The sequence below is a fragment of the Aulonocara stuartgranti genome (assembly GCF_965226115.1).
Source record: "Aulonocara stuartgranti genome assembly, chromosome: 18".
Classification (NCBI taxonomy): domain Eukaryota; kingdom Metazoa; phylum Chordata; class Actinopteri; order Cichliformes; family Cichlidae; genus Aulonocara; species Aulonocara stuartgranti.
The window spans coordinates 9,422,772-9,448,810 of NC_138954.1; the positions used below are offsets into that span (position 1 = coordinate 9,422,772).

Consider the following 26,039-nt stretch of genomic DNA (forward strand, 5'->3'; position numbering starts at 1 on the left):
ACAAATAATGTGTCCGCATGTGTGCAAGTTATTAGTTAAGAGACAAAGGTTTAGACATTTCCGCTTCAGCTCTGTGTTATTATTATTTAGAGGGGACACGATTACTGTCATCGCAGCTATAAAACTAAGAACACAGAAGCCCCGCCCACCTACTGTTTAATCCTTGTGAGAGGCATCCAGCTGACAGAAAGTTGGCGCAAAGGTAGGTGAAGTGAGCTAAAACAGGATGTTTTACACAGAGGATAAACTGAGGGGTTGTATTAAAATGGCCCATTATTGGACAAATAAGCCTTTGAAAACTTCCTCCACTTACATCAAAAAAGTCTCACAAATATGACAGCTGTTCTCGAAAGATAATGCAGAAGAAAAAGGAAGTGTTTTTCACACGCCATCTACCGGGGCACACTGCACCCGGGCAGTTTTTTGTTGTACTTTACAACCTCCCAATAAAAAGCCACATTAAAACTGTGTATTTAATCCTGCCCACAAAGATAAACTTTAAATTTAACCAACAAGATTTTCCATATTAGTTCTGTGCACGTGCTCTTACCAAAAACTCTGACAGGTTTTGAACAAGGCCAAGAGTCTGGAGCCTTGAAAACGGGATAGAGAAGTAATAACAATAATGATAATACATTTTATTTTAGGTGCCTTTCAAAACACTCAAGGTCACCTTACACAGAAGACTGACGTCACAGTGTTGATCTGTTGATGATGATGATATTGAAAAGTCCATGTTAACCAAGGTTAATATTTAACATTATAGCATAATAATCATTCTTTAGCATGTTATATTTCCAACATTTATTAATAGAACAAACCCAGAGTAAGGCCATATTTGGTAGTAAAATTGGGATATTGACTCGATGAAAGCAAATAAAAAAAAAAAAATAGTATTTCAGGTATGCCAGCATTATTTTTCTAAGAATGAATGTGTTATTTCATGGATCTGTTGTCTGGAAACCATAGAAGTAAATTTCGCAGTAATCCACTGCTGTTTAGAGATTTCAGTATAAACCAAGTGAGCTGGCATTACAATCCAAAAGGCTTATCTTATAAACTACAGGAAGCAGTTTTATCCAAATGATCTCAGGCCTGTTACAGCCTGTGTACGACTCAATCTACTGTCTCAGTGTTACAGGGTTTCTCCTCTTTGAGAGCCTGACAGTCCAAGAGAAAACAGCGAATGAAGAACACAAAGCATGAAGAGGTGGAATAACGCAAAGAGACAGAGACAAGTGCTCTAGAGGCTGATGTGCCTGTCGCAGGACTGTCCTGAGAGCAGTTTATGTAAGAGGCTGTAAAATACATGAAGTTCACAGGCAGGTGGTTGCTGTTAGTTCCTGTAATAAACATCAAATTGTGAACTCCCTGTTCCTGTTCAGGCAGCAGCATAGTTCCCTTTTTGCACAGTCACCCTGGATGAGTTACAACGCCCTCTGCTGACATCTCATCTAATGGACTGACTGCAAATCTGATGAGTGCATGGCATGCTGCAGTAGTGTCTGTCTGCAATTTCAGTCTGTTGTTCGGTGGTCGGCAGGCGAGTTTTGTAGATATAAATCAGGTTATTGATTTATGTAACGCCAGATCCCAACAGTCGCCTCAAGGCGCTTTATGCCTAAGTTAAAGAGGCCACAATAATAGAGACGTTTAATTGTCGTGCAATTAAAATGCTATGATGCTTATATAAAATGATAAGTGTATAAATGCTAAAAAAAAAGGGTCATTTTCACATGTCGGTGGGTGTTTGTTAGGTAAAATAAAATTTAATCTAGATAAGGTTTAAAATTAGTTGCCATGACTATTGCTGAAGTCTTGTAGTTTGCAGAGAAGCAGACAGAAATTTGGTGGATTACAGTAGGATGCTATAATCTGAGCATCATCTGATTGCTGACCGAGTAAATTAATTATAAAATGTTCCTATTAAATATCTTGTTTGTGTTACAAAATCAAATCTTAAAATCAAAGGCTTGTTTTTTTTGTGTCTTTCACGTAATTGGTTTTTGGACCATTGTTGTTCAAGACAAAAAGTTAAAGCTGTGGTTTTAACCTTTTTGTTTTAAGGGAAAAATCCCCAAAGGTTTTACTAATGCTAAAATTCAGCTTGTATCCGTTTCTATTGTTAATGACTCACAAAATGGTGAATTACTTAATGGTCAACGTGACAAGAGTTAAATAACATTAATCAGTCATATATCTTTTGAAAGTTAATGGATTAAAATAATATTTGCAGCCTAATTTTGAATGATAGTGAACTCAGGCAAGTAGTTTGAGGAACTCTGTGTCAGCAGGGAGTGGTTTCCTGGTTCAGGTGTATGAAGGAGAGCTGGAGCGGTGTGATGGGAGCACTGCCAGCTGAGGAGAGGCACAGCTGTCTCGCATAGCTAATTAACCTCGCAGTCAGAGTTTTCAGAACAGCCAGCGCTCCACGGCCGGGCACGTGAAGTGGAGCAAACAGAAGTGTGTACCTGTGAGTTATAGTCACATAACTGTGAGTACAAACCACAACATGACATTCATTTTTACTACGCGAGTAGCTGCACCCAAGAGCTCGAAGTTTGTCGTTGAAAAAGTGTGACGTCCAAAACCAGAAACACTGACAAAACCCTCTATCCCTTCATCCATCTAAAGGTCTGAATTTAATTCTTTCATGTGAGTATAACAGCAAAAAAATGCATCTGTTGGTTTTGATAACAGTTTTAATATAAAGCATAACAAAGAGCAAAGGGTTTATGGGAAGAGTTTCATGGAAAATCTAACAGAGAGGACGAGTCAGGCAGGCTTCGAACGTCTGACATTAAAGCACAAACCTGAGAAAAGTTTGAATGAATTTGAATGAAAAACCTTTGTCAGAGTGAATGGGGGTAATGAGCATCTTGTGCTTGTAAGGTTTCAGTACTGAGATGACACGAACCCCAGTTCGACATGAGAAGCAAAAACAAACAGGAAGTCAGAGCAGATCTGCACTTATGCAGGTAACTGTAAGAGCAAAGCCACGTGGTTTTAGATGATGACTCAGCCATTTAAGAGCTTGGTGGCGATCGTGGCTCAACAGTTGGGAGTTCGCCTTGTAATCGGAAGGTTGCCGATTCGAGCCCCAGCTTGGACAGTCTCGGTCGTTGTGTCCTTGGGCAAGACACTTCACCCGTTGCTTGGTGGTGGTCAGAGGGCCCGGTGGCACCAGTGTTCGGCAGCCTCGCCTCTGTCAGTGCACCCCAGGGTGGCTGTGGCTACAATGTAGCTTGCCATCACCAGTGTGTGATTGGATGGGTGGATGACTGGTTGTGTAAAGCGCTTTGGGATCCTTAGGGACTAGTAAAGCGCTATACAAATACAGGCCATTTACCATTTAAGAGCTTGGTTTTCCTTTTCCATTTTTTTGGATTTCTAGCTTTGGAAGGGTTTCACAAACGTGTGAACGAGGGTGCAGTTCAGTTTCACATTTTGATCATTTTAAGTACTTAAAAAGAAGCAAACATGTTGATATCCAGATGGATTTTGCATAGTAAAATATGCATTAATATACAAAGTTGTTCAGTAATGCCATATGGTTAAAAAAAAATCCCACTGGAAAAAAAAGCTGCCGTCCACTGAATATTTGATTCTCAGACCGTCGTCTTTCACCTCGACCACTCGCACCACCTCAGCTGTAGGTGTGAATGATTCGGTGTCGCTTTAAATGATGCATGAGGATGAAGGTTTTCCCGCACTGTGAGCAGCTGTATGGTCGTTCCCCGCTGTGCGTCCGCTGGTGAACCCTCAGGCTGCTCTGCTGCGTGAACCTCTTCCCGCACTGTCCGCAACCGTACGGCTTCTCTCCCGTGTGAGTCCGGTGGTGTATGCTGAGGTGCGACGAGCACTGGAAACTCTTCCCGCACACCGTGCACCAAAACGCTCGCTTTCTCTTGTGGCTCTGCTGGTGCAGCTTGAACTGGTGGAGGCGGCTGAACGACTTTCCGCACTGCGAGCACCCGTAGCATCGGGCCGTCCCAGAGAGGGGTTTGTGTAGGCTGTGAGGGTTAAAGCTGCTCGGTGTGAACGTGTTGTGCGACTGAGTTACAACTGGTCCGTCTCGAGTTGCGGTCTCCCTCTCAGGGTCTTCCTCTAGCTGGCTCAGGTGAGTGGAGTGTGACGCGTTTCTCTGCGGGTAAATTAGTTCCTTCTGCTTGTCTTGCTGCAATAACGGAGCCTGCGACCTAGGCTGGAAATCTGACGACTGTGGAACGTCCTTCTGATATTCGCTGTTGTAAATCCCATTGCAAAGCCTCTGAGAAGGCAACTGCTGGACGTTAGTCGACTTGCTCAGGTTAGAAGCTACATTTGGATCTGAATGGTCCGGGTACGTGTTGGAATACTCCTCTACTACACTAGAGAAGTCAGGGAACCCAGTGTCAATGTCATTACCTTCAATTATGGACGACCAAATTTGATTCTCCCTTTCATCCAATGAAAATTCAGCAGCAAGTTGCGTCTGCTTCCCCACATTGTGCTGGCACCCATCCTGTCTGAATGCCAGTCGATCTTCTTCCTTCTCTGTCTTCACTGTGAACTGAAGGCTACTGATGTCTACTGCACGCTGGGCAGAGTTAAACGAGTCACTGAACTCTGATGGCTTCTGTCTGGCAACCTCTGGATGGGTTAACTGGTGGCCCTCTTCAAACTGCTGGTTCTCTGGAGCACTAGCAGCGTTAGGGTACTGAACAGCAGAACCTGCAGGTGACAGGTGTTAGGAGACTTCAGGTAAGGGTGTGAAGTTCAATTAAGGTTTAATTCTTGCACAAAACCTAGGTCTTCAACTCACCAATTGGTCCAGCAGAATCACTGATCCATAGAGCCTCATCTGGACTTTCTTCTTTAATTGTGAAGGAAACAGTTGCATCTTCAATCTCAGGAAACTACACAAAAAGGGCATGGATTACCTTATTTGTTTTTCAACTTGAGAACTTCTAAGATATATGTTAATAATATAGAGATTGCAACACCAGAATCTGCCAAATTAAGTTTTATATTTCACTTCTTTTAGCTTTGTTTTCCCCTCTACAAACAACTTACTAATTATTAATCCACCCTTTTCATAACACAGCTACCTGCCATAAATAGAAACACCTATGGGAGTGGTGTCACACAAACAAAGCCTCAGCAATGAAACCAAAACTATAAGATTAAGAGGTGACATTTCCGCAGCGAGGTGACATTTATCATATAACTGACACTATTAGATTAACACACAGGTTTTTGATCCACTTTTTGAACTAGTTTATCACCAGTGTCAGCTGCCCATTTTTCCCCCCATTTTTCTTTTACAATTTGTGAAAAAATATATACAACCACTAAAAGTTTCTGGATTTTTTTTGTTTAGAAAGGCAAACTTTTAATTCTTTTGGAAAACAAAATAAAGATGACGCTTTAAGATAAAGTTACCATTTCAATCATTTACAGTACAAAAACAGCAACAGCAATTACTTTAACTGGTGTGTGAAGGCCTAGCAGAAATACAGTGAGGTCCTTCTGAGCCTCTGATTATGGGGAACTGTGCATAAAAATGCCCATAATTCCTGAAAGGTTAATGTAACAGTTTTGTTAAACCCCTTCAATTAAAGGCTGAAAGTCTGCGCTTTCACCACATCTCGATTGTTTGATCTAAAATCCACTGTACTGGTGTACAAAACTACACATCTTATATCCACGTCCAAACACTGTAACTTTTTGTAGGCTTTTTGGAAGTGTTCATCAGTCTGGGTGTGAAAATTTCTGATCACTCTAACATGAAAGATTTTTGAGAATCCCCTCAATGCAAACTCAACAGATGACCTCACATTATATCTAAGCAGTTTTTAATATGAAGTAGAACTCACAAGTAAATAAATGACTATAAGGGACCTTCTGCAGAGGCAGCGAAACAGCGCAAAACCACAACACTTCCACCACTAAACTTCACAGATGGTGAACAGTTTTTCTCATGAAAAGCCATCTTTTGTCTGCACCAAACATGTCTACTGTTACTCCAGCCATACAGCTCTACTGTTTCTTTATTTTTCTGATGCTAACACTTTGACACTAACAGCTAAAGAATAAATGAACAAATGCTCAAGTTTTTTGCAAGACTTCTTGTTGCATCAGTCAATCTGCCCCTGGGTTGAACTGACCTTCCACGTGTGGGGGATTTTATCTCATATCATTTGGGGATATGTTTGAATTCCCATGCTCACAGGCAATACACATTTTCTTGTTTTATTTGTTTATTTATTTATTTTTAAATGAACACAATCTTCAGATATTGTCTTGATGATAACCACAAACTTCAACAGCAAAGAGAACAGCAGAGCACAAACCTCACAGCTTTCAGCTGTCACTGTTAAAGGAAGCTCAAATCGCAGACGCCTAACCTGGACCTGATTTTAAGTCTAGGTGTGTGACACAGAGGGGGTAACAAAATAACTCGAGATGCAAATCTTACCCCATCGTAACCACCATGAAAGACCTACAGGTGCTATTTTGAAGGATTATTGAAATAACTTTAATTTAACAAGGAATAAAATTAACAGTTTGTTGACTTTTCTTCAAAACATTTTTTATCCTTCAATCACCATTCTTGCTGTTACAAAGTTATCCCTTAGATGTCACTTCATGGTTGTTTAAAGGCCAGGTCTCCCTTTTAAAACATCTAAATTAAGCGGAGTTACTTTTTCCATGTAGCTGGTATGTTTTTAAACTGTGTAAACATTGAAACTTGCAGCAACATATTCATTTTATGTATGACTTCTCTAAAAACAAAAAAGTTTGTTTTGTTTGGGGTTTTTTTTTAAAAGAGCAAATGTTGTCCAAAAGGCAACAATTATTAGAGCATGTAGTAAACACAGACCTTCATATCTCTTGCAGGGTGCGGACAGTTGCTCCCCACATCAGTTCCTCTGTCCATGTAGTTTTCTGGTTGCAGAAGGGAAGAAAAATCTCAATTTGAAAGCTCGGGCAGAGGAAAAGTAGATATTATTTGGAGGGGGAGTAAAATACCTCGAAATTCATTTACAAAAATAAGCAGAGGTTAACATAAAACACACCAGCGGTGGCTTTTTAAATCAAATTCTTCCTGCGTTTGGTTCTACTTCTACATTTAGATGCACAACACACTGAGTTGTCAGTTGGCACAAACAGTGATGGAAATCTTACCGAATCCTCGCTGCAGCTGCGCATTTTTGCTCTCCATCACCAGCAGTTTCCTCTTCAGCATCTCGTTCTCGCTCTGCTTTCGGGATATTTCAAGATGCAGAAACGCACATTTGTCATCGACTAGTTTGGATATCTCTGCCACTGCTGCCTTCACCAGAACCTCCATTATTGAGGATAACTGTGTTTGAAAGGGAATGCACGTCGCCATGTTGACTCATTCAAAGTAATATATGCCAGGTAAATTAGAAGAATTAGTAAGTGCTTCCAAGTAGTGGTTTAAAAAATGTGAAAAGAAGCGACGCAGTAGAAAATTTTTACATCCCTGTGAGCATCATGCTAGCTGAAACCTTTCTTCCGTGTGGCGGAGGGCTTTACCATAAATACACGAATAGAGGCGCGGTGGAATAACAGGTACGAGGCCTTCATCCTTCTGAGTCATCACCCATGGGTGTTAAATTTGAGCTAAGACTGCACGTAGAAAGGAAATTGTGGGTTAGGAAATGAGATAAAGGTCAATAACCAGCTCAAAGATTAGTTTAGATTCTTGTTGTATTTTATTGGGAAATATGCCACATGGTCTCAAAAAACAAGTCAGATTGTACTTACAAATACTAATTGCAGTAGTAGTAAAAACTAAAGAAAGATAGAAAAAATGTTTGAATAAAGAAAGTTCAGGAAATGTGTGCAAATGGAACAACAGACCTTCTCTTTGGGACTCCAGGACATCAGTAAAAAATTTAGAAAATACAAGAAAACATACGTGGATACCTTAATCTAGTTCATTTGCTTTTATATGAATTTGTTTGGAGACCTTTTTTCTGTGTAAGAAGAACCTGTGAAATAGATCTCTTGGTACAAATGAGTACCAGACCAATCATACCTCTAGACTAAACCCTTAACATATTTTTGACGGGTGTGTTATCCTTCTGGAAGCAGCCATCGGTAGATGGGTGCACTGTGGTCATAAAGGGATGAGCAAGCAACAACACTCAGATAGACTGTGGTGTTTAAAGAAAGTTCAATTGGTACCAAGGTGCCCGAACTGTGCCAAGGAAAGATCGACCACACTGCTACACCACCAGCAGCACTCCGAACCCCGATTTTTCCTCAGATTGTGACCCTAAAATCTGATTGTTGCAACAGAAATCAAGACTCATCCCTCATATTGTACAGTTTTGGTGAGCCTGTGTGAACTGTATCCTCAGTTTCTTGTTCTTAGCTGCCAGCACCCAGTGTGCTGTTTACAAAAAAGTTTGAAACACACAAAACAGATTTGAGAAAGCTAAATCCAGCCACTCGTGGTGCGTCACAATTAATACCAACTTTCATTGAGACCATCTTTCACTGTCAGTTTAAAGACATTGTGGAATTGTGCCTTTACCACTGCCCTCGACTCAGAATGAAGCAGACACCAACTTCGAAGAACCAAAAGAAACACGTGCGCATTGTCACAGGGCATTTGTGGCAAGCAAAATTTAAAATGTTTATGGCTTGGTGCCACAGTTGATTGTCTCTAGAAGTAATAACTCCCTTCATAACAGTATCTCACAAGCCTTAATGTGATAACTAAAAACTCCACCTATTCATCCAAATGTGCCCACGGCAGGATCTTAAGAAACACAACATGGCAACAACCAAAATGCCGTTATTGGGGTTCAAGATCAGGGTTTTACAAACAGATCATGGTAGTCACGGTAACATCGCCCATGTTTTAAATCTTCTCATTTTAATCTCAAATACACAACTGAATTTAATTACTCTCTTATTACTTATTACTAAGCTTATTACTCCCCACAAACATGCTACACATAGAAACTGCATTGGGATGAGTCAAATGTCCTCCAGAACTAAGGGTGGATGCTGGCATGAGATGTCAGAGAGAAAGATTCTTTACACTTAAATAGACTTGGTGCGATGTGATGTCTGCCTCAACTAACTCACAGGCTTTGCTCATCAGCCATTCATCTTCCCAAGTCACACACTGGCCCACTTTAGAATATGCAGTTACTGTAACAGACGTATCCAGGGATCCTAAAAATTATAAACTAGTGAGTTAGCATCTTAGTAACTGAAAAAAAAAAGAAAAGAAAAAAAACGTAATGTCAAAGGTCCCATCTGTGATTTTAGAACTTATACATTTTGTGTAAGTTAGGCTCCTTCAAGGATCCCTACAGGGTCCCAGTTTTACATTTTTTCCAAGAATATGGAAAAACTGGAAGACTAGGAGGAAGGTAGGAGATGTAACAGAATGGAGAGAAGGAAGAAATCAGCATTTGAAAGATTTAACATTTAGCAATTACTTAGACTGATCAATACGAAAAGAATCCACAACTCAAACACAGAAGTTTCCATTTATTAGAAAATACAAATAAAGAAAATTATATTTTGTTATTCACATATTACGTATCCTTGAATATGTAATCCAACTTCATGTACAAAGTGAATTTAAATCTTTCCACAACGGCCTTGGGTTTCAGCAATTGTTGATCAGCAGCCTTGTGTAATAAACCTCTGTACTAAAGTAAACAGAAAACACTTCATATAAGGAAGGGGGGAAATTATAAGAGGTTTACTTTGTGATGCACTTTTGAGAGGCATCGACACTGCAGTGGCAGGTTAGGAATTTCATTTCCATGGAAAAAAAAAAAAAAAAAACCAGAAGCACTCATATGATACAAGAAATAGTTTTGTGACACCTGCCTCAGACAGTCTCTCTGTTGGCTTGGTCGGTGCTATTTTAATGGCCTCTTTAAGTCCATCTGACAATTCAGGACACTGTTGTCTATATAAAATACTCAACACTGCTTTAGTAACTAGTTTCTGGATTATGTCTTTGACCCAGGTCATAAATAAAAATACATTTCACACAATAAATATCATCGTGGGTAGGTATAGGTAGTCAAACAAACAAAGAGAAACTTCAAAGTCTTTGACCATTTGAAATTCTTGATAGTCACCATAGATGTAAATGAGGTATTTAATGCACAACCTTCTCTTTGATTCTTCATCATTAACACTCATCCTTTAATTTCTTCAAGGAAATTTTTTTGGGTTAGTGGAAAATGTCACATAATTGAAATCTTGGCTCGACTGGAAAGTTAAAGACTATCCAGCTGTAATTTGTCTTGTTTAAGACCAAACTTGCAGAATGTGGCACTACAGTGCAAGCGCAAATTTCATGTAACTTTAGAAGATACTGTGATTTGAGGTTCAGTGCGCAGCCCATAAGAGGACAGAAATAAAATGCTGCAAAGCAACTATTTGAATGTCTTCGACTAAATTTAAAACTTACCTTACAGTAACTTCTACAACAGTTAAACTCTGTGTGGGTGAACTACACACCAGCCCATATCTTAAAATCTATTTTACTGATGCAAAATTTAATTATTTTACTTTAACAGCATTGGCATGATGTCTCAACCAAAGTTTAGAAAAACTGGTCCAGTATACTTGCTTCGTTATATATGCTATAGTATGGAACAGCAAATAAAAAAGCAGAACGCTAAATTTCAATGTAATGTGTTAAAATAATGCATACACTTGTACCAATAAAAACAATCAAATATTTTCGAATTGATATGTGATAATGAGAAATGAAATCTATGTTTGTAACTATTTTCTCTATCTTTTAAAAATGTAATTCAAATGTAAAAGGACACATAAGAAGCAGTGCCCTTTAAAATTCTATTAATATGTCATATGGGTTGAGGTAATGGTTGATTACAGGACTGTACTGGCTACTATAATAAAATAAAGTACTTTTGACACAAAATAAATGTCTTTGAGTAGTTTAGATTTTTTTTAAAAATTGAAGTTCTGCACTTAAATAACAGAAAAAGCTTTTAGTTAGTAGCTTGCAAATATCAAACATTTGTTTTTGGCCTGTTACTTAAAAAAAAAAAAAAAAGTTAGTAACACATAAACGAATGACAAGTCTGAGTAAATGCTCCGTTTACAGACAAGAACATCTGACAGCTTCTAATGTTTCTCACCTACAGAGACATAATGGATTCATTTGTGCAAAAACGCTCCTGTTTTTCTGAATCAGTGAGACCAGTCCATGCACATGCAGCACTGTTTGTTCTGTCTGTGCTGCTGGTTAACTCAGGCACCAGATTTTGTTTAGATGCTAAAATCGGTAATTTTAGCCCATTAAAAGGTGGTTTTCTAGGCTTATATAATTCACCTTTATGAAAATAAGTGTTGCAGGTGCATAAATGCTAAAAATGAGTTGTTTGTGCCAACCAAAGAAACATATTTCACGTAAGATCTCAAAAGAACACGAAAGCTTGATTTCTTGAGTAGTAATGATAATTCCTGACTCCCCACTTAGTGTTACACAGTTAGAAATGAGCTTCCTATGAAGGGTGGCTGTCCTCTCGGGTGAGAATTTCAGCCATCTGGGAGGGGCTCAGAGTAGAGCCGCTGCTCCTCCACATGGAAAGGAGCCAGTTGAGGTGATTCGGGCATCTGACAAGGATGCCTCCTGGGCGCCTCCTGGGCGAGGTGTTCAGGGCATGTCCCACCGGGAGGAGGCCCCGGGGCAGACCCAGGACATGCTGGAGAGAATATATCTCTCGGCTGGCCTGGGAACGCCTTGGTGTTCCCCCAGACAAGCTGGAGGAGATAGCTGGGGAGAGGGAGGTCTGGGCTTCTCTGCTTAGGCTGCCGCCCCCATGATCCGGCAGCTGATAAGCAGAAGAAGATGGATGGATGGATTTACTTTTGCTCACATTTAAAACTTTGGGAGATACTGCTATTTTTGTATGTTGATGTTTAAGAGATCCCAGAAAAACACTTGAATATACAGCAAACAGTTTGTACTGTTATCAACTATATGACTCAAAGACTCTCTCCTCTTTTACGATTTTAAGATCTCAAGTTTTTCTTTGGATTTCCAAGATAATTATTGTAATTCAGAAAAAAAACAGGTGTATTTTTGTTCTTGTCAAGTGAATGCATCACACTTCCATACTCTCAACTTTGTTTCTCTCCTCATATTAATTACACTATTGTGAAAGGCACTCAAGAGCCCAGCACAGAACAATACAGAGCAAGTAAAGAGCAGTTGTGTTGCAGAGCAATTACACTCCTCAATCAATTCAAAAACAGATGAAGTGGTTCGAAGCACCAGGAAAACATTTCTGTGAGCACTTAAAAATATCACAGAAGTCAGATGGATCGGTCATTTTTGTGCTTGAAAAAAAAAAAAACCTACCTCAAGATTTTGTTCTTTAGATTCAGCCTTTGAGAGTTTTACTACAAGTGTTTATATAAATAATATGAATAACTGTACTTGTGTGCTATGCTTACATATTTTTGTATATTTCAGTCCACATGCAGTTTAAGATGCAGTTTCAGGATGCTCATCTGGTTAAAACTCTTTCCACAGATCTCACAGCTGAAAGGCTGCTCTGTGATTTTCTCACACTGGTGTCTCTGAAATATATCGAAGCTATCAAAGCTTTGGCCACAGTTCGAGCATATGAAGCAGTTTTGCGTGGCAGACTCCTCGCCGCAGTTTCCCTCACGGTCAGTTGACGAGTTCATGTTAAATCCAAAAACACTCACTTCAGGAGTCCGGTCATTCGCTGTGTTGTAATCACTCACAGCCACCTTGTGTATGATATGCTGATTGTGTGGCTCAGGTGTGAGAGTTATATCAGAGCTGCTGGGTTGCATGCCTAAGACAGAATACTGGTCACTGAGCATCATTTCTTCATTTTCTTTGTCTAGAAAAGGCAGATCCTTGATCGGCGACGTATATCCCTGCTGCTCACTCGCGGCTCCGGCAGCAGGACTGAGGTGATACTTGACATCTTGTAGAAGTACACAGACAGTTTGTTCAGGGGCATCGCTGCTCTTCTCAAGCCCAGACGTCCACAGCTGACTTTGATCTGGTGCTGCCGTGCCATTATCAGTCCCTACCTGACCTACAGCCTGAAAATTCTCTCCATTAGGCTCCAGCTTTACCATAACAGTTTCCTCCCTGGCCGTCTCACCGTATGTGGGGCCTGGTAAGGGTTCCTCAAAAGGTGGTAGTCCATTCTTAGATTCTGCCAAGTTCTGCAACAGTTGGTTATCAGGAAGTGTAAACATCATGTGCTGGGGCTCCAGCACATCTGGGTTTTCTCCTTTCCAGAAAAAACAAGAACAGACGTTAATTAGCAGATAGTGTTAGCCAACAAATTTTATACACAATAGTGCTGGTTGTTTTCACATATGGATCCCATAAAGTGGAAAATACACATTTAATGGGGATATAGAAATATGATCAGCAAACCAAAAAAAACTATTCACGGCTTTCGCCGGGCTGCCACGAACCGCTCCACAGGAAGCTGTATCACAGTTGACTCCTGGTTTCAGCATTGATAAACTTATAATATTTATCATGACCAAAACTAAATGAATTATACTGTTAATTTGCTGTTTTTCCTAATGAATTTCTTCAGAAATAAATTTCTTACCATGTTGTGAAACCTGTGTGTCTCATTAGGAAAAAAGTACGAGTTTTTAAGCTTTAACAAAAATGCACTATTCCAGCTACCAAAACGTGTACCTGCTTTTTTCCAATCATCTATAATGTTATAGAGAATTTCGATACTTTTGCCCCTTCCTTACCATTTCTGTGTGTCTTCATGTGGCCTTTGAGGCTACTCTTCTGATTGAAGCACCTCCCACAGATGTGGCAGCCGTACGGCTTCTCGCCGGTATGAATTCGCAAATGCCTTTCAAGGTGTCCGGCTCGCTCGAAGGTCTTGCCGCAGTACGAGCAGATGAAGCACTTCTTTGGTTTGATTACCTGAAAAGATCTGCTTCTCCTCTGATGCACATGATTCATCAAGGTCTCTGTCATACCGTGTAAGCCTCCTTCTTGTGAGATCATAAGAGGGTCTGAGGATCCAAAGGGCGTTTGGGAGATCATGGTGTTTTTGAGTTCACCGTACGGTTTTCCTGGGAAAGAGAAGGTGCTACAAGAAGCTTCAGCTGGTGGAGAGAGTAACTGAGCCATCCCGGGGAACGATGGCATGTTTTGCTCCGAGCTGCTAAGAAATTCTGTACTGCCCATCTCAGGGTTGTTTTGTAGTCTGGGCATCCACTGCTGGCTGTCTCTCTCAAACGCTGCGAAGGTGTCGCCGAGGGTTTCAACTCCTTCTCTTGTCTGCTCGTTTCCCCCGTGAAAGAGCGGTGGCGGTGTGATAGTCTTCTCTGCAGGCTCAGATTTAACCTGTACAGGTGTTGGCAGAATGTCCTCACTCTTAGGTAGAGCATCTTCAACGATCGCTTCTTCAGGGCGATGCGCATCAATAGGTGGATTCACCTCAGGAATCAGTTTCTGCTCAGCCACTTGGATCTCAACAGGTCCTGACTGAATACCTGTTTAAGCAGAGAGAGGAGGAAAAATAAGGTAATTTACCTTTTAAACATTGACGAGTTTATTCTGGTTTCAGAATGGATCATCTTATATTCAATCACTACTCCTCCAATCCAGTTGTCAAAGTATCTATAGATATTTGACCCCGTTGATTCAATGTTGGGTAAAAAGGTGCTTAGACAAAAAAAAAAAAAAAAAAAAAGGCTCTTGCATGAATATATGCAAATAGGTGAATGAGGCTTGTAACAAGAAACCACACTGAGTTCTTAAATAGACTAGAGAAGCACTATATTAAAGTGCCAGACCATTTACAATTTACAAGTCAGTCAGTCCACCATCTCCCCAAGACCTCCACAAACCAACTACGACCCATCTGTCAAATCATCAGTGCCACTGCTCCAAGTTCCAGTCAGTACCTTCCCCACACTCAAACAAATGAAATTGGGTGGTTGTTACATGTGCAAGATTCAAGCTTGTAATTTGAACTAAATAATTTCATGTTTCTATGGTGAACGTAATTAAATCATGTAGCATCTGCATGAAATTCAGCAACTTAATTTGTACTTGTTAAGATGACATGATACAATCTAGTAAGAGTGGTTCGTTGCCTGGACTCACGACATTCACAAGATCACATTAGATGTCAAACTGCAGGGAAATCGCTGGAGTTTTAAGAGGCAGACAACTACACCCACACCACGTGTATGCTATCGCTATTTATTGTGGTTTAACCTGTCAGGGACAAAACAGTGCAGAAAATTCTGCATCAAGCTTTGTAATCATAGCTTTCCTAGTTTTGCTAGGAAATTGGCGATACTAAATTACCCATGAATGTAAGTGCAAATGGTTGTTTGTCTCTATGAAATCATCAACCCCTATATTGGTTCATTAAGCACGACTAGCAGTAATTGCCTTGATTAACAAAGTAGTTGTTCCAACAACAAGATTTCATTGTGTTTTCCTAAAGTTTTTAACTTGTGTAGAATGAATTAAAACAAATTTCACTCTACATACTGAAATCAATCACTTCAAGTCAATGCAAGTATGCTACGGTGATCCAACGTAATCTGATTACATAAAACCACCAGATGCCAAATGTGTTGGTTTGACATGGTCTAAAATGGGTTACTGTACTTGGTTAAATCACGTGGAAAAAGGTGCCATGATTAAATTGTGTTCATCCAAAGATAGATATTTTTTTGAGTGCATTGTTTCAGCATTTTCAGTGGTGGGCTTTATGCCAAATTGCTTTTAACTATAACTAATTTGTTTTAAAATATGATTTAAATCGGGTGACACCGTGGTTAGCACTGTTGCCTCACAGCAAGAAGGTCCTGAGTTCAATTCCACCATCAGGCCAGGGTCTTTCTATGTGGAGTTTGCATATTCTCCCTGTGTTTGCGTGGGTTCTCCGGCTTCCTCCCACAGTCCAAAGACATGCAGTTAGTGGGGATAGGTTAATTGGAAACACTAAGTGGAGGAAATATTTTTTTAATGGTGCCAGCCTCATCTGAATTAAAGACTAGATTTCATTTAAAGCACACTTAAAGACCCTCCAAGAATGTGGAAAAATTAATATTAAATATAGGTTTCCTGTCCAGACTGAATATAAATGACACAGATGTTTTTGGCCAGAATTTGGCCTGTGGACACCTCAGGACCTCCAGGAGGAACTGGAGAAAACATTGCTGGGAAAATGACGCCTGAAAACACTCAGCTCACTATCGCTGCAATTTCAGAGGTGTGGATGAAAATGGTGGTCTAAGGAGCTTGGAAAGAAAAGCGTCTGGACTTCTTTAAGTTGCTTGAAGACGTTTCACCTCTCATCCGAGAAGCTTCTTCAGTTCTGGTGGTTTGACTAAGGTCTGCTATGAAGTCTATTGTAGTGTTCCAGTTATTTAATTAATGGATAAGTTCATCAAAAATAAGCAAATTTCATTATTCAAAAGTCATTTTAGTCATTATTGAGGCAAAAAAAAAAAAAAAAAACCAAACAAAACCAAAGATTAAACTGGTACATGTTCTCAAACTTGAGTCAGGTGTATGTCTGTGGAGTTTTGTGACCTCCAGTTTTTTGTTCAGCGCTTCTCAGGGTGTCAGTTCACACCAGAAATGAAGTGTTTAGTCTTGTGGGTGGGGGTTCGTTGATATTGAAAACTGACCAGATTCTCGCCTCCCTAATCTGCTCTGTGCAACTTGAGGCGTCTTCATCAAAAATAGACCCGGCTCCATTTTAAGCAGCACTGAGACCTCAAGTCACTCCTACAATGCTTCTGAATCACACAGCAGCACATCTGGTGGAACTGTAATCATCATTTTGAGTGGGTGCAATTAGCTCCAGAGGCTTCAGAGCCAGAACATGCAGCCATGTTTGGTATATTCACGGGGTTAGCAGGTTTCAACCTCACACTACAGAAATGGTATAAAACTGCAGCGCGAGCCCCACTGGCAGCCACAGGGAAACTGAGTGTAGAAACTGCAATTAAAATTAATCATTTTGAATTTGTTTATTTATTGGATGAAAGGAATATTCTGCTCACCCCTAAGTTAAATGTCAAAAAACTCATTTTTTATTGTTAATAATAACAACAATTGAGACCAAAAGTGATCAGTTGGTATGGAAAATAATGCTCCTGCTTCTTTACCATCAGCAGTTAAAGCTTTAAGCTGTTTAAAACACAAGTAGTTTAAGCTTTAGAAATTCTTTCCTTTAAACACCCGCAGGGAAGGAAACTTGCGACCCCTGCTTGACAATAATCATGATGTCGTCTATGAAGACATCTGGAAACGGTTTGGATTTGACGCCACACTCGAACACAAAGTTATGGTGGCTTCCCAACTATGCTAAATACTTTGAGGGAACCCCTGAAATGATTTATTGTTTCATCTGCCTGCAAACACAGAGGGTCATTTTTGTCCTCGGTGTTGCTTGCTATGCTCTGCTAAGATCAGCAGAAAATAAGCTGAAAATTGGTTAATTGCCTAAAGGTTCGAAGGGCACTGAACATCTCAATAGTGTCACGTTACATGCATGAACTGGGTTTCAACCTCGGTAACTAATATCCGGTGGATCTTGTACAGAGCCCGGTGGTCTTGCTCTGGGTAGCACAAAGCTAAAAATGGCTCTACAAGGCAGGAAGGGGGACTCTGCTGTTCACTGAGACCCTTTTAAGTCACCTTCCCCTCCACTCACTCACTGTCGTCACACCTAACCCACATAATTTTTCCTGTGCTTACTGACTTCAAACTGTGAACCAAGACTCAGAGACAGAAGATAAAAATAACACACCACAGCGTACAACTAGCTACTAACGTGTCATGTGAGTGACATGAACCTTCAAATTAAAAGATAAAATTACTGCTTCTATATGTTTCATATAAATTACATATAATTTTAAATGTGTCTTTAATCTTTCATTCATTCTTATAAGTAAAATCTATAATACTGTACGCTGGCAGAGAGCCAATGACCCCAGGCATCCAAGTTTGATCCTCCACAAATCCGTGAACCTCCCTAATCCTGCCCTGCTGAAGAATCGTTGAGCAATGTAGTAATTCCCCACCAACCAAACAGCCACCGGTCCTGACCTCCTTCAGTACGATAACAGAGGAGGATACTGCCTGAGTGCACACACCATTATGCAGCAACACCCTGATTTACATGTACCTCCAAACTACTGGAGACCTCAAAACTGCCAAGTGTAACACAAAGTCTTTTGGCCCTTCTGAGAGTGACAATGATTGTGCAGTTACTGAAATATTTGAGCATGTACGACAGATGTTTTCACAACTTTTTCTCTGCTCATGTTCAGACTGTTAGAAAAGCAGAGGAGCAGCTTAACTCATTCACTGCCATTGACGTCTATAGCCGTCAATTGCAGTGAATGAGTCAATGGGTTTAACTCATTCACTGCTAATGGCTGGCAGTGAATGAGTTAACTGGGTCCAGGGCTGCTTTCACCCTGAACCTTTTTAGTCTTTGTACAAAACGAGCTGCATGCGAGGATGTAGACAAACGGTCTTTCATCTGTCAACGTGAAGTCACACTCGAGTTAGTTTTGGTCCCATACCTGAATGGCATTATCACCTAAAAATCAACAGTACTTCTGCTAGTAAGAAACCTTCTGAAGCAGATTTCCTGTTGCGTTAGAAGTGAGAACAGGCAGCTTCGAACCATTTTGTGACAGGTTCCCTTTTAGCGTTGTATGAAGTTCCTGTGTGAAAATAGCTCAAACCTTTATGATAAATATGGCGCTAAATGTAAGGGTCATATTTATTTCTTTTTTGTTTTGCCAAACCTGCCACCAGTAGGGAGAGCTGTCAATCAGTTTGTAGTTCTTCAGAACAATGGCTTAATCTGACAGAGCCGTTGCCTAGGACAGAGTTTGTGACTGTGGTTGATGCTCCTGAAAAACTATAATAAGAAGCTTTTGTGTTTGTCTTTGTGTCTCAAATCATCTAAACGAGCTTTCTGCACTAACCATTTTGGTCGCTTCTGAAAAGCTAATTGGTCGACATATTGTTCTTATACAAAATCTGTTTGTTTCTTTGTCTCCAACTATGCTTAAACAATCATGAGTTGAGCAACCAAACGTGGAGGACAGGTACATCTAAAGATGGAAGCAACATGGAAGATAAAAGTGAGGAGAAAACATGAATGACATTTGGTGACTTCAAGTGACTATGAGTGGGGCAGGACTCCAACATGAGAGTACGGGACCAATGAGAGTACAGGACCAATGAGAGTACAGGAAACTGTTGACTGGCATACAATCTTAGAGAGTTACCAAGGCAACCAGAACCTGGAATGTCAGCAGGTGAGCAGCTGTCAGCTTCACAGCAAAGTGCAACAAGCAAAGTGCTTTCAGCATGAACAAAGTTTATCTCTCTATCAAGTATATCATGCCATCATGTTGCCTAGCAACCACCAAACAATAGTTAGGTAGGTATAAATGATCAATTATTCTCATCTATGCACCTATAACACCTTTTAAAAGTTTTAAGTTCACAATAACATCTCATTTAGATCCACAAAGACTTATTCGGGCATGTCCTGTTGCTTAGGAACCACCTAGCAATAGGCTAAAACGATCAATTTTTAGTATTTATTTATCTACGACACCTATCATGATTGGACTGTGTTCCTGCATTCAAGAAATATCTCTAAAATTAGAAACACCCTGTCTCAAAGTGATGCTGAAAAACTTCTATGCTCAACTATAGTAATTCATTTACAGGCTTTCCTAAAACATTACCTCATTACTCTCAGGAAAAAGTTTTTTGTTATCCTACTTACAATACTTTCATGTTACTCTGTAAAATAGCTGAAAAACTCTGTCTCATAATCACCATTTAACATTATACATACTCTTCTCACATGCAAGGTCTTGAAGAATCAGGCCCAATATAATCTTAAAGACCTTATAATACGATATCACCCCAACAGAGCACGTTTCTGGTTCTTAGGGATTAAAAAGTAGAATAGGAGGCAGATCCTTCAGCTTTCAGGCCCCTCTTCTTCTCTTCTTAAATATTTCCTCTTTGATGAAGCATATAGTTGGGGCTGCTGAACCCTCCCTTTTTTTAATACTGCAATAGCTTGCTCATAGGAGCATAGGCATATATCAGCAAAAAAAGAAAGGAGTCATGTGTCTATACTTGCACCCTCAGAATAGTTTGCTTGTTCAGTTGTTGAGTGCTTGAAAGCATTGAAGATGAACACTGCCTTCATTTCCACAAGCTTTAACTGACCAAGTGTTTCACTGATGAGAGCTGGTTACAATCCAACTTAAAGCAACAAACCAAAAACCTCATAGTAGGAAGCATTTTACTTACATCTTCTGTGAATCTTTGTGTGCTCCTTGAGGCTGCATTTCTGATTGAACCGCCTCCCACATATCTCGCAGCGGTATGGCTTCTCACCAGTGTGAATCCTTTTATGCCGCTCGAGATGCCCCGCGCGCTCGAAACATTTGCCGCAGTACGGACAGATAAAGCCTTTCTTAAACATCAGCCTCTTTACCGTCCTCCTCCGTGCCGTGTTGTACGCATTGCGGTACAGACTATAACCCAGTAACCCACGACCAAAGTGGTTCTGCTGAAATCCACCAGAGCTGCTGCAGGACACGGCCAGCCCACTGTCCAAAGACGATTCGGGAAGACACGACAGGGAGTTCTGTCCTAAACGTAAATAATGAGAGCTGTTATGTCCAGTCTCATTTTGTGTCGTCGATCTCCACTGTCCACTTTCATACAGAGGCAGCTCTTCTCCTGGTTTGTCGGACTGTCTGCTGGCCTGTTGATTTTCCTCCTCCACAGGTTCACATTTGACCTTCACTTCAGGTACAGACAGAGTGGCGGGTCCATCATCAGCATGCACATTTTCAAGAGAGTTCTTCACATCACCAGCACCACCCTGGATTTCTGCAGAAAGATAAACATGCATGTTATAACTGAATTAAACCATCACTAACTTAATTCCAAAACAATTAGAAGCCGGAGGAAGTAATTTCCCCAGAGTCAAGATAGACATTAGTTGTTCATCTGATTTTGTGTTTACACAACTTTTGATCTGCATTTCATGAAGTTTAATGGAGAGGTGAAGCAGTGGCAAAGGAAGAACTTGTTAAACTTTGGTCTGTTATTACGTTCTAAAAGTTTGAAAAACAGAACATTGGTCGTGGCAGAGTATGGACTCTGCACGCACCACTTTAGTTTCACATTATTCAAGTTTTGAAATCAGGTCCTTGGTAAAACTTGCAAAACTGTTACATGGCAATATCTCCAAACACTATGCACCATGCGTGAGTTTAAAACTTTTCACAAGGTGCACAGATTTATTTTGGACCTCATAAATAGCAGAGCTAAAAGTGTTATGTGATCCGCCTCAACAAACCAGAAGTTATTCTTGTGAATGACGTGTAACTAATGAGATCTTGGAGTAAATGTAAATATGCCCTTTCGGATTTTGTTCAAGAATCTAATCAATCCTCTAATGATCGTGTTTCACTACCTAAATTTGGCAGGTACTTACATAGTGCTTTCATACTCTAAACGAGCATTAAACATGCTTTTTACTACAAACCTCATTTAATTCTATTTATGTACCAAATCACAACAACAGTCGCCTCGAGGCGCTTGATATTGTAAGGTAAAGAATCTACAGCAATTGACAGAAAACCCAAACAATGAAATGATCCCCTGTAAGGAAGAATTTCTGGTAGAAACAGGCTCGGTGGGGCGGGGCAGTCTCCCATAACCACACATAGTGAGTGAAAATAGGTGAGTGAAGAACAAATACTTCTGTTGGCTTCATCGGGTGAGGGCCTCCAGCTCGCACTGGAACGGTTCGCAGCCGAGTGTGAAGCAGCGGGAATGAGGATCAGCACCTCCATATCTGAGGCCATGGTTCTCAGCCGGAAAAGGGTGGAGTGCCCACTCCGGGTCGGGGATGAGTTCCTGCCCCAAGTGGAGGAGTTAAAGTATCTCGGGGTCTTGTTCGCGAGTGATGGGAGAAGGGAGCCGGAGATCGACAGACGGATTGGGGCTGCAGCTGCAGTAATGCAGATGCTGCACCGGTCCATCGTGGTGAAGAGGGAGCTGAGTGTAAAAGCGAAGCTCTCAATTTACCGGTCGATCTACGTCCCTACCCTCACCTATGGCCACGAGCTGTGGGTAGTAACCGAAAGAACGAGATCGCGGATACAAGCGGCAGAAATGAGCTTCCTCCGAAGGGTGGCTGGCCTCTCCCTTAGAGATAGGGTGAGAAGTTCGGCCATCTGGGAGGGGCTCAGAGTAGAGCCGCTGCTGCTCCACATCGAAAGGAGCCAGCTAAGGTGGTTCGGGCATCTGACAAGGATGCCCCCTGGGCGCCTCCTGGGTGAGGTGTTCCAGGCATGTCCCACCGGGAGGAGGCCCCGGGGCAGACCCAGGACACGCTGGAGAGATTATATCTCTCGGCTGGCCTGGGAACGTCTTGGTGTTCCCCCGGATAAGCTGGAGGAGGTGGCTGGGGAGAGGGAGGTCTGGGCCTCTTTGCTTAGGCTGCTGCCCCCGCGACCCAGCCTCGAATAAAGCGGATGAGGATGGATGGATGGATGAAGAACAAATACTCAACTTTGGCCTATTGTAGTATAACTAAGGGAGGATTCGGGGTTAACTGATCCAGCCCTAACTCTACGGTTTACCATAAAGGAAAAGTTGAAATGTAATCTTAAAAATAAGAGCTGGTTCCACAGAGGATGCTTCCAATTTTACTTTTAAACATCCTAGGAATCACAAGTAAGCCAGGAATCCGAGAGACAATTGCTCTATTGGGGTCTTTAAGATAAGACAGGGCCTGATTATTCAGACAACCCCTGCTGGTCCTGGCAGATGGCCGACCTTCCCTGAGGACATTCTGCTGGAGGTTTTTTCCTCTTTAAAAGGGAGTTTTTCCTTTCCACTGTCGCCAAGTGCTCGCTCAAAGCGGGTTGTTTGATTAGTGTCTTTATCTTACAATATAAAGCACCTTTGACTGTTGTTGTGTTTTGCACTATATAAATCAAATTGAACTGAACCGATGTTGTACGTGAGGAGAATTACTGTAAAATTAGATTCTGGATTTAACAGGAAGCCAACAAAGAGAGGCCAGTGTGAGAGGAACACGCTCTCTTTTTCTAGTCCCTGTCAGTACTCTCACTGCAGCCTTTTGGATTAACTGAGTTTTTAGGACAGCCTGATAATAATGAATTACAATAGCCCAGCCTAGAAGTAATAAATGCATGAACTAGTTTTTCAGCATCACTCTGAGACTGGATGTTTCTAATTTTAGAGATACTGCGCAAATGCAAGACAGCAGCCCTACATATTTGTTTAATATTGCCCATTGACTGAGAGCTTTCAAACCATCCCTCACTCTGATGGATTCATTGGAGGAGCCAAGGATTCAACCACCCACCCTGCAATTAGCGGACAACCTGCTTTATCTCCTATGCCACAAATCCATGAGCTGTACAGCTCACTAAATATGTGAATATTAGTAATATGTAAAAGCACCACTATCTCGACTTCTTGTACATTTTGGAAAGCTACAGCGCTTAATACATTTTTAGACGACCATCCAATATAAGATTTATGCCACAGCTGCCCTAAATTAACAGTAATTACCAAAATCAATCTGTAATGGTTAATCCACCATATCCACAAGCTCTTTTATTGAAGTGATACTTTTAATATAACTATTGTTGACATCCAATAACTTTTCAATTTGATTTTACAAAAAAAAAAAAAAAAAAAAACAGACAATACTATTACTTTTTTAAAGTAAGATGACAAATTACTGTTATTTACTTGCATTCACAAACAAAAAATAATATTAATTTTACTGGTTAACTGTTTGATTAATTTCCGACTTCTCAAAGGAGTCCAGTGTGCCAGCTCCAGTGTGAGTAATCAAATGTGAATTCAGTCATTTTTTGTTTTAAACTTGTTTTTGACAGATTTCTAAAATATGTTCTTTCTTGTTTTTAATGGCAGTTAAGCAATAAATACAGTAAGCACAACTGGTGCACTGAACTCATGCCCGTGTAAGTAATACTGTTTATTCTGACCTATGTGAGCAGGCGGGAGAGACTCATGAAACAAACCAAATATTTGTACCAAATGTTCTTCAAAATGAAACGAATCACTCAAAGATCTACAACAAAGTGAGAAAATAGATTTGTGTGTTTCATATCTGTCCCCAGAAAAGGTCCACATGGCATCTGGACAAAAATCTATTTCTAAGTAACTTCTGCTAATATCTTATCGCAAAGAAGAGAAACAATTTTGTAATGCTTACATTCTTTTCTTTACACTATATAACTGCAAACACGCCAGCTCATTAAAAAGACCTATTTTGGTCCTCATGTCCTGCAGCCAAAAGATAAATGATCCAAAATGACCACTGGAACGATTTCCCATATTATTGCAGAGCAAATAAAAGCCAAAGCCTTGTGCTGGGGGATTTTTCACAACGTGGCAACATAAACATTTGTTCTTAAATTATTATTTTTTCTCTAGAATTTAATAAAGTATTTCTCTACCTTTACACAACCCCTTTATAAAAGTTTGAAAACTGAGATTTGTGCATTTTCGTCCCTGACAAACCTTGCATCAGTGTACCAGTAAGTTGGCACCCCTCAGCAAAGAGGTGCCAGGTTAGCACGGCAGCTACAGGGTGTTGAGGTGTGGTTTAGCTCGGGTCCAGCTCACCATCTCTCCCGTGGTGGTCGGGTCTCAGGGTCACCGCCTGCTGGGTTACTCTCAGCTCGCCGTGCAGGAGCTCGATGTTGCTCTTCAGCTTCTTGATCTCGTTTTCACGCTGGCACATTTCCAGCCGCAGCACCACCATGCCATCCTCCACAACTTTGGCGATTTCTGCCACGGCTGCTTTGGACAAGGCATCAATCACGGAGGCGATCTGGGAGCGCAGAGCAACGCTGCTCAACATTATCGTGAACCGACCAAGGAGTGAAGGAGGGCTGAACTTTAAAGCCAGAGAAGCGGCTCGGTGGGTCCCACGTCAGGGAGGTGAGTTAACGGCTGCGTCTAAGCGAAGCAGGCCGATGCGGGAGCCGCTGGCTCTTCCCAGCCTGCAGGCATTTGGTTAGCCTGATGTTGGTTTTTAATGAGTACAAAGAGATAAACACTTTCTCGTTTTACGGAAGTGATGACACACATACCGTAAAAACGCGAAGAAGAGCGCAACGCATATTGTCACCGCACTTCTGGGGCTGCTGGACCTTTTTTTGTTAAACCAAAAACAAAAAGTCTTCAAAAGACTAAAGTAGGAAGTTTACGAGAATCTAGAGAAAACATGCTATTTTCAGGTTTTATCTTAAAGGGACCATATCGCTTTACTCTTCAAGCATTTACTTATGAGAAGTTTCCAATGTTTCCAGTCACGTCAATACAACACACACAGCAGCTGTGAGAGGAGGTTGCAGGGACCATCTATAAAGTGCAACACGACAAAAGAAATCATACACTTTCATAACATTTGAATCTGGATTAATTACAGTATGTTCATCTAAAAGTGTTGTAACCAGAGTCAGGGATTATTTTAAATTCCCACCAGTTCTATGCACCAACACGGACGATCTGATTTCCTCGTGTCAGCATTGTTCCCACATCATCATAATTAATGTTGTTCCAGGTTCAACATCGCAAGTGACCAATCACCTTCTTGTGACGTAATTCCTTTGCGACTTCGAAATACCCGTCAATTCGCCTGTCCGCCGAATTTGAAGTCAATTTAGGATACCTTCCTTTAATAAACGGTAAGCATTATACATATGTTCCTCACTTGGCTTGCTGTTTGTTTGCTAGCGATAGGCTACTTGACGACAGCATTAGCTAACCAGTGTTCTCTAGACCAGCGTTCCCCAACTTTTTGGGTGTTTCGTGGCCCGGGGGTTGGGTCAGGCAAAATTGCAGTAGCTTCCCTGATCATTTTACAAACATAAGTGAAGAG

The 26,039-nt window shown here is 40.9% G+C and overlaps 2 protein-coding genes across 2 annotated transcripts; both read right to left on the bottom strand.

Moving 5' to 3' along the window:
- Positions 1 to 2,684: 2,684 nt before the first annotated feature.
- On the bottom strand, positions 2,685 to 7,536 carry LOC309693833 (uncharacterized protein). The gene is made up of 4 exons (XM_082513405.1): positions 7,171 to 7,536; positions 6,866 to 6,930; positions 4,805 to 4,898; positions 2,685 to 4,713 (listed from the first exon to the last, which is right to left on the bottom strand). The coding sequence occupies exons 1-4, from the start codon at positions 7,376 to 7,378 to the stop codon at positions 3,647 to 3,649; spliced, it is 1,434 nt and encodes a 477-aa protein (XP_082369531.1). The 5' UTR covers positions 7,379 to 7,536; the 3' UTR covers positions 2,685 to 3,646.
- A 1,956-nt stretch (positions 7,537 to 9,492) lies between these two features.
- LOC309693832 (uncharacterized protein) lies at positions 9,493 to 25,663 on the bottom strand. The gene is made up of 4 exons (XM_082513404.1): positions 24,779 to 25,663; positions 20,381 to 20,968; positions 13,792 to 14,547; positions 9,493 to 13,304 (listed from the first exon to the last, which is right to left on the bottom strand). Exons 1-4 carry the CDS (start codon positions 25,014 to 25,016, stop codon positions 12,499 to 12,501), a joined length of 2,388 nt encoding a protein of 795 aa, XP_082369530.1. The 5' UTR covers positions 25,017 to 25,663; the 3' UTR covers positions 9,493 to 12,498.
- Positions 25,664 to 26,039: the final 376 nt, after the last annotated feature.

What these genes read in the sequence shown, in the direction of transcription:
- LOC309693833 (XM_082513405.1), bottom strand. Translation starts at nt 7,378, where the DNA reads ATGGCGACGTGCATTCCCTTTCAAACACAGTTATCCTCAATAATGGAG. An exon ending in GCAGCTGCAGCGAGGATTCG is followed by an intron (nt 6,931 to 7,170) that starts GTAAGATTTCCA and finishes TTCTGCAACCAG; the next exon opens with AAAACTACATGGACAGAGGA. An exon ending in TGATTCTGCTGGACCAATTG is followed by an intron (nt 4,714 to 4,804) that starts GTGAGTTGAAGA and finishes TGTCACCTGCAG; the next exon opens with GTTCTGCTGTTCAGTACCCT.
- LOC309693832 (XM_082513404.1), bottom strand. Translation starts at nt 25,016, where the DNA reads ATGTTGAGCAGCGTTGCTCTGCGCTCCCAGATCGCCTCCGTGATTGAT. An exon ending in CACAAAGATTCACAGAAGAT is followed by an intron (nt 14,548 to 20,380) that starts GTAAGTAAAATG and finishes CTGCTTAAACAG; the next exon opens with GTATTCAGTCAGGACCTGTT. An exon ending in CATGAAGACACACAGAAATG is followed by an intron (nt 13,305 to 13,791) that starts GTAAGGAAGGGG and finishes TTTTCTGGAAAG; the next exon opens with GAGAAAACCCAGATGTGCTG.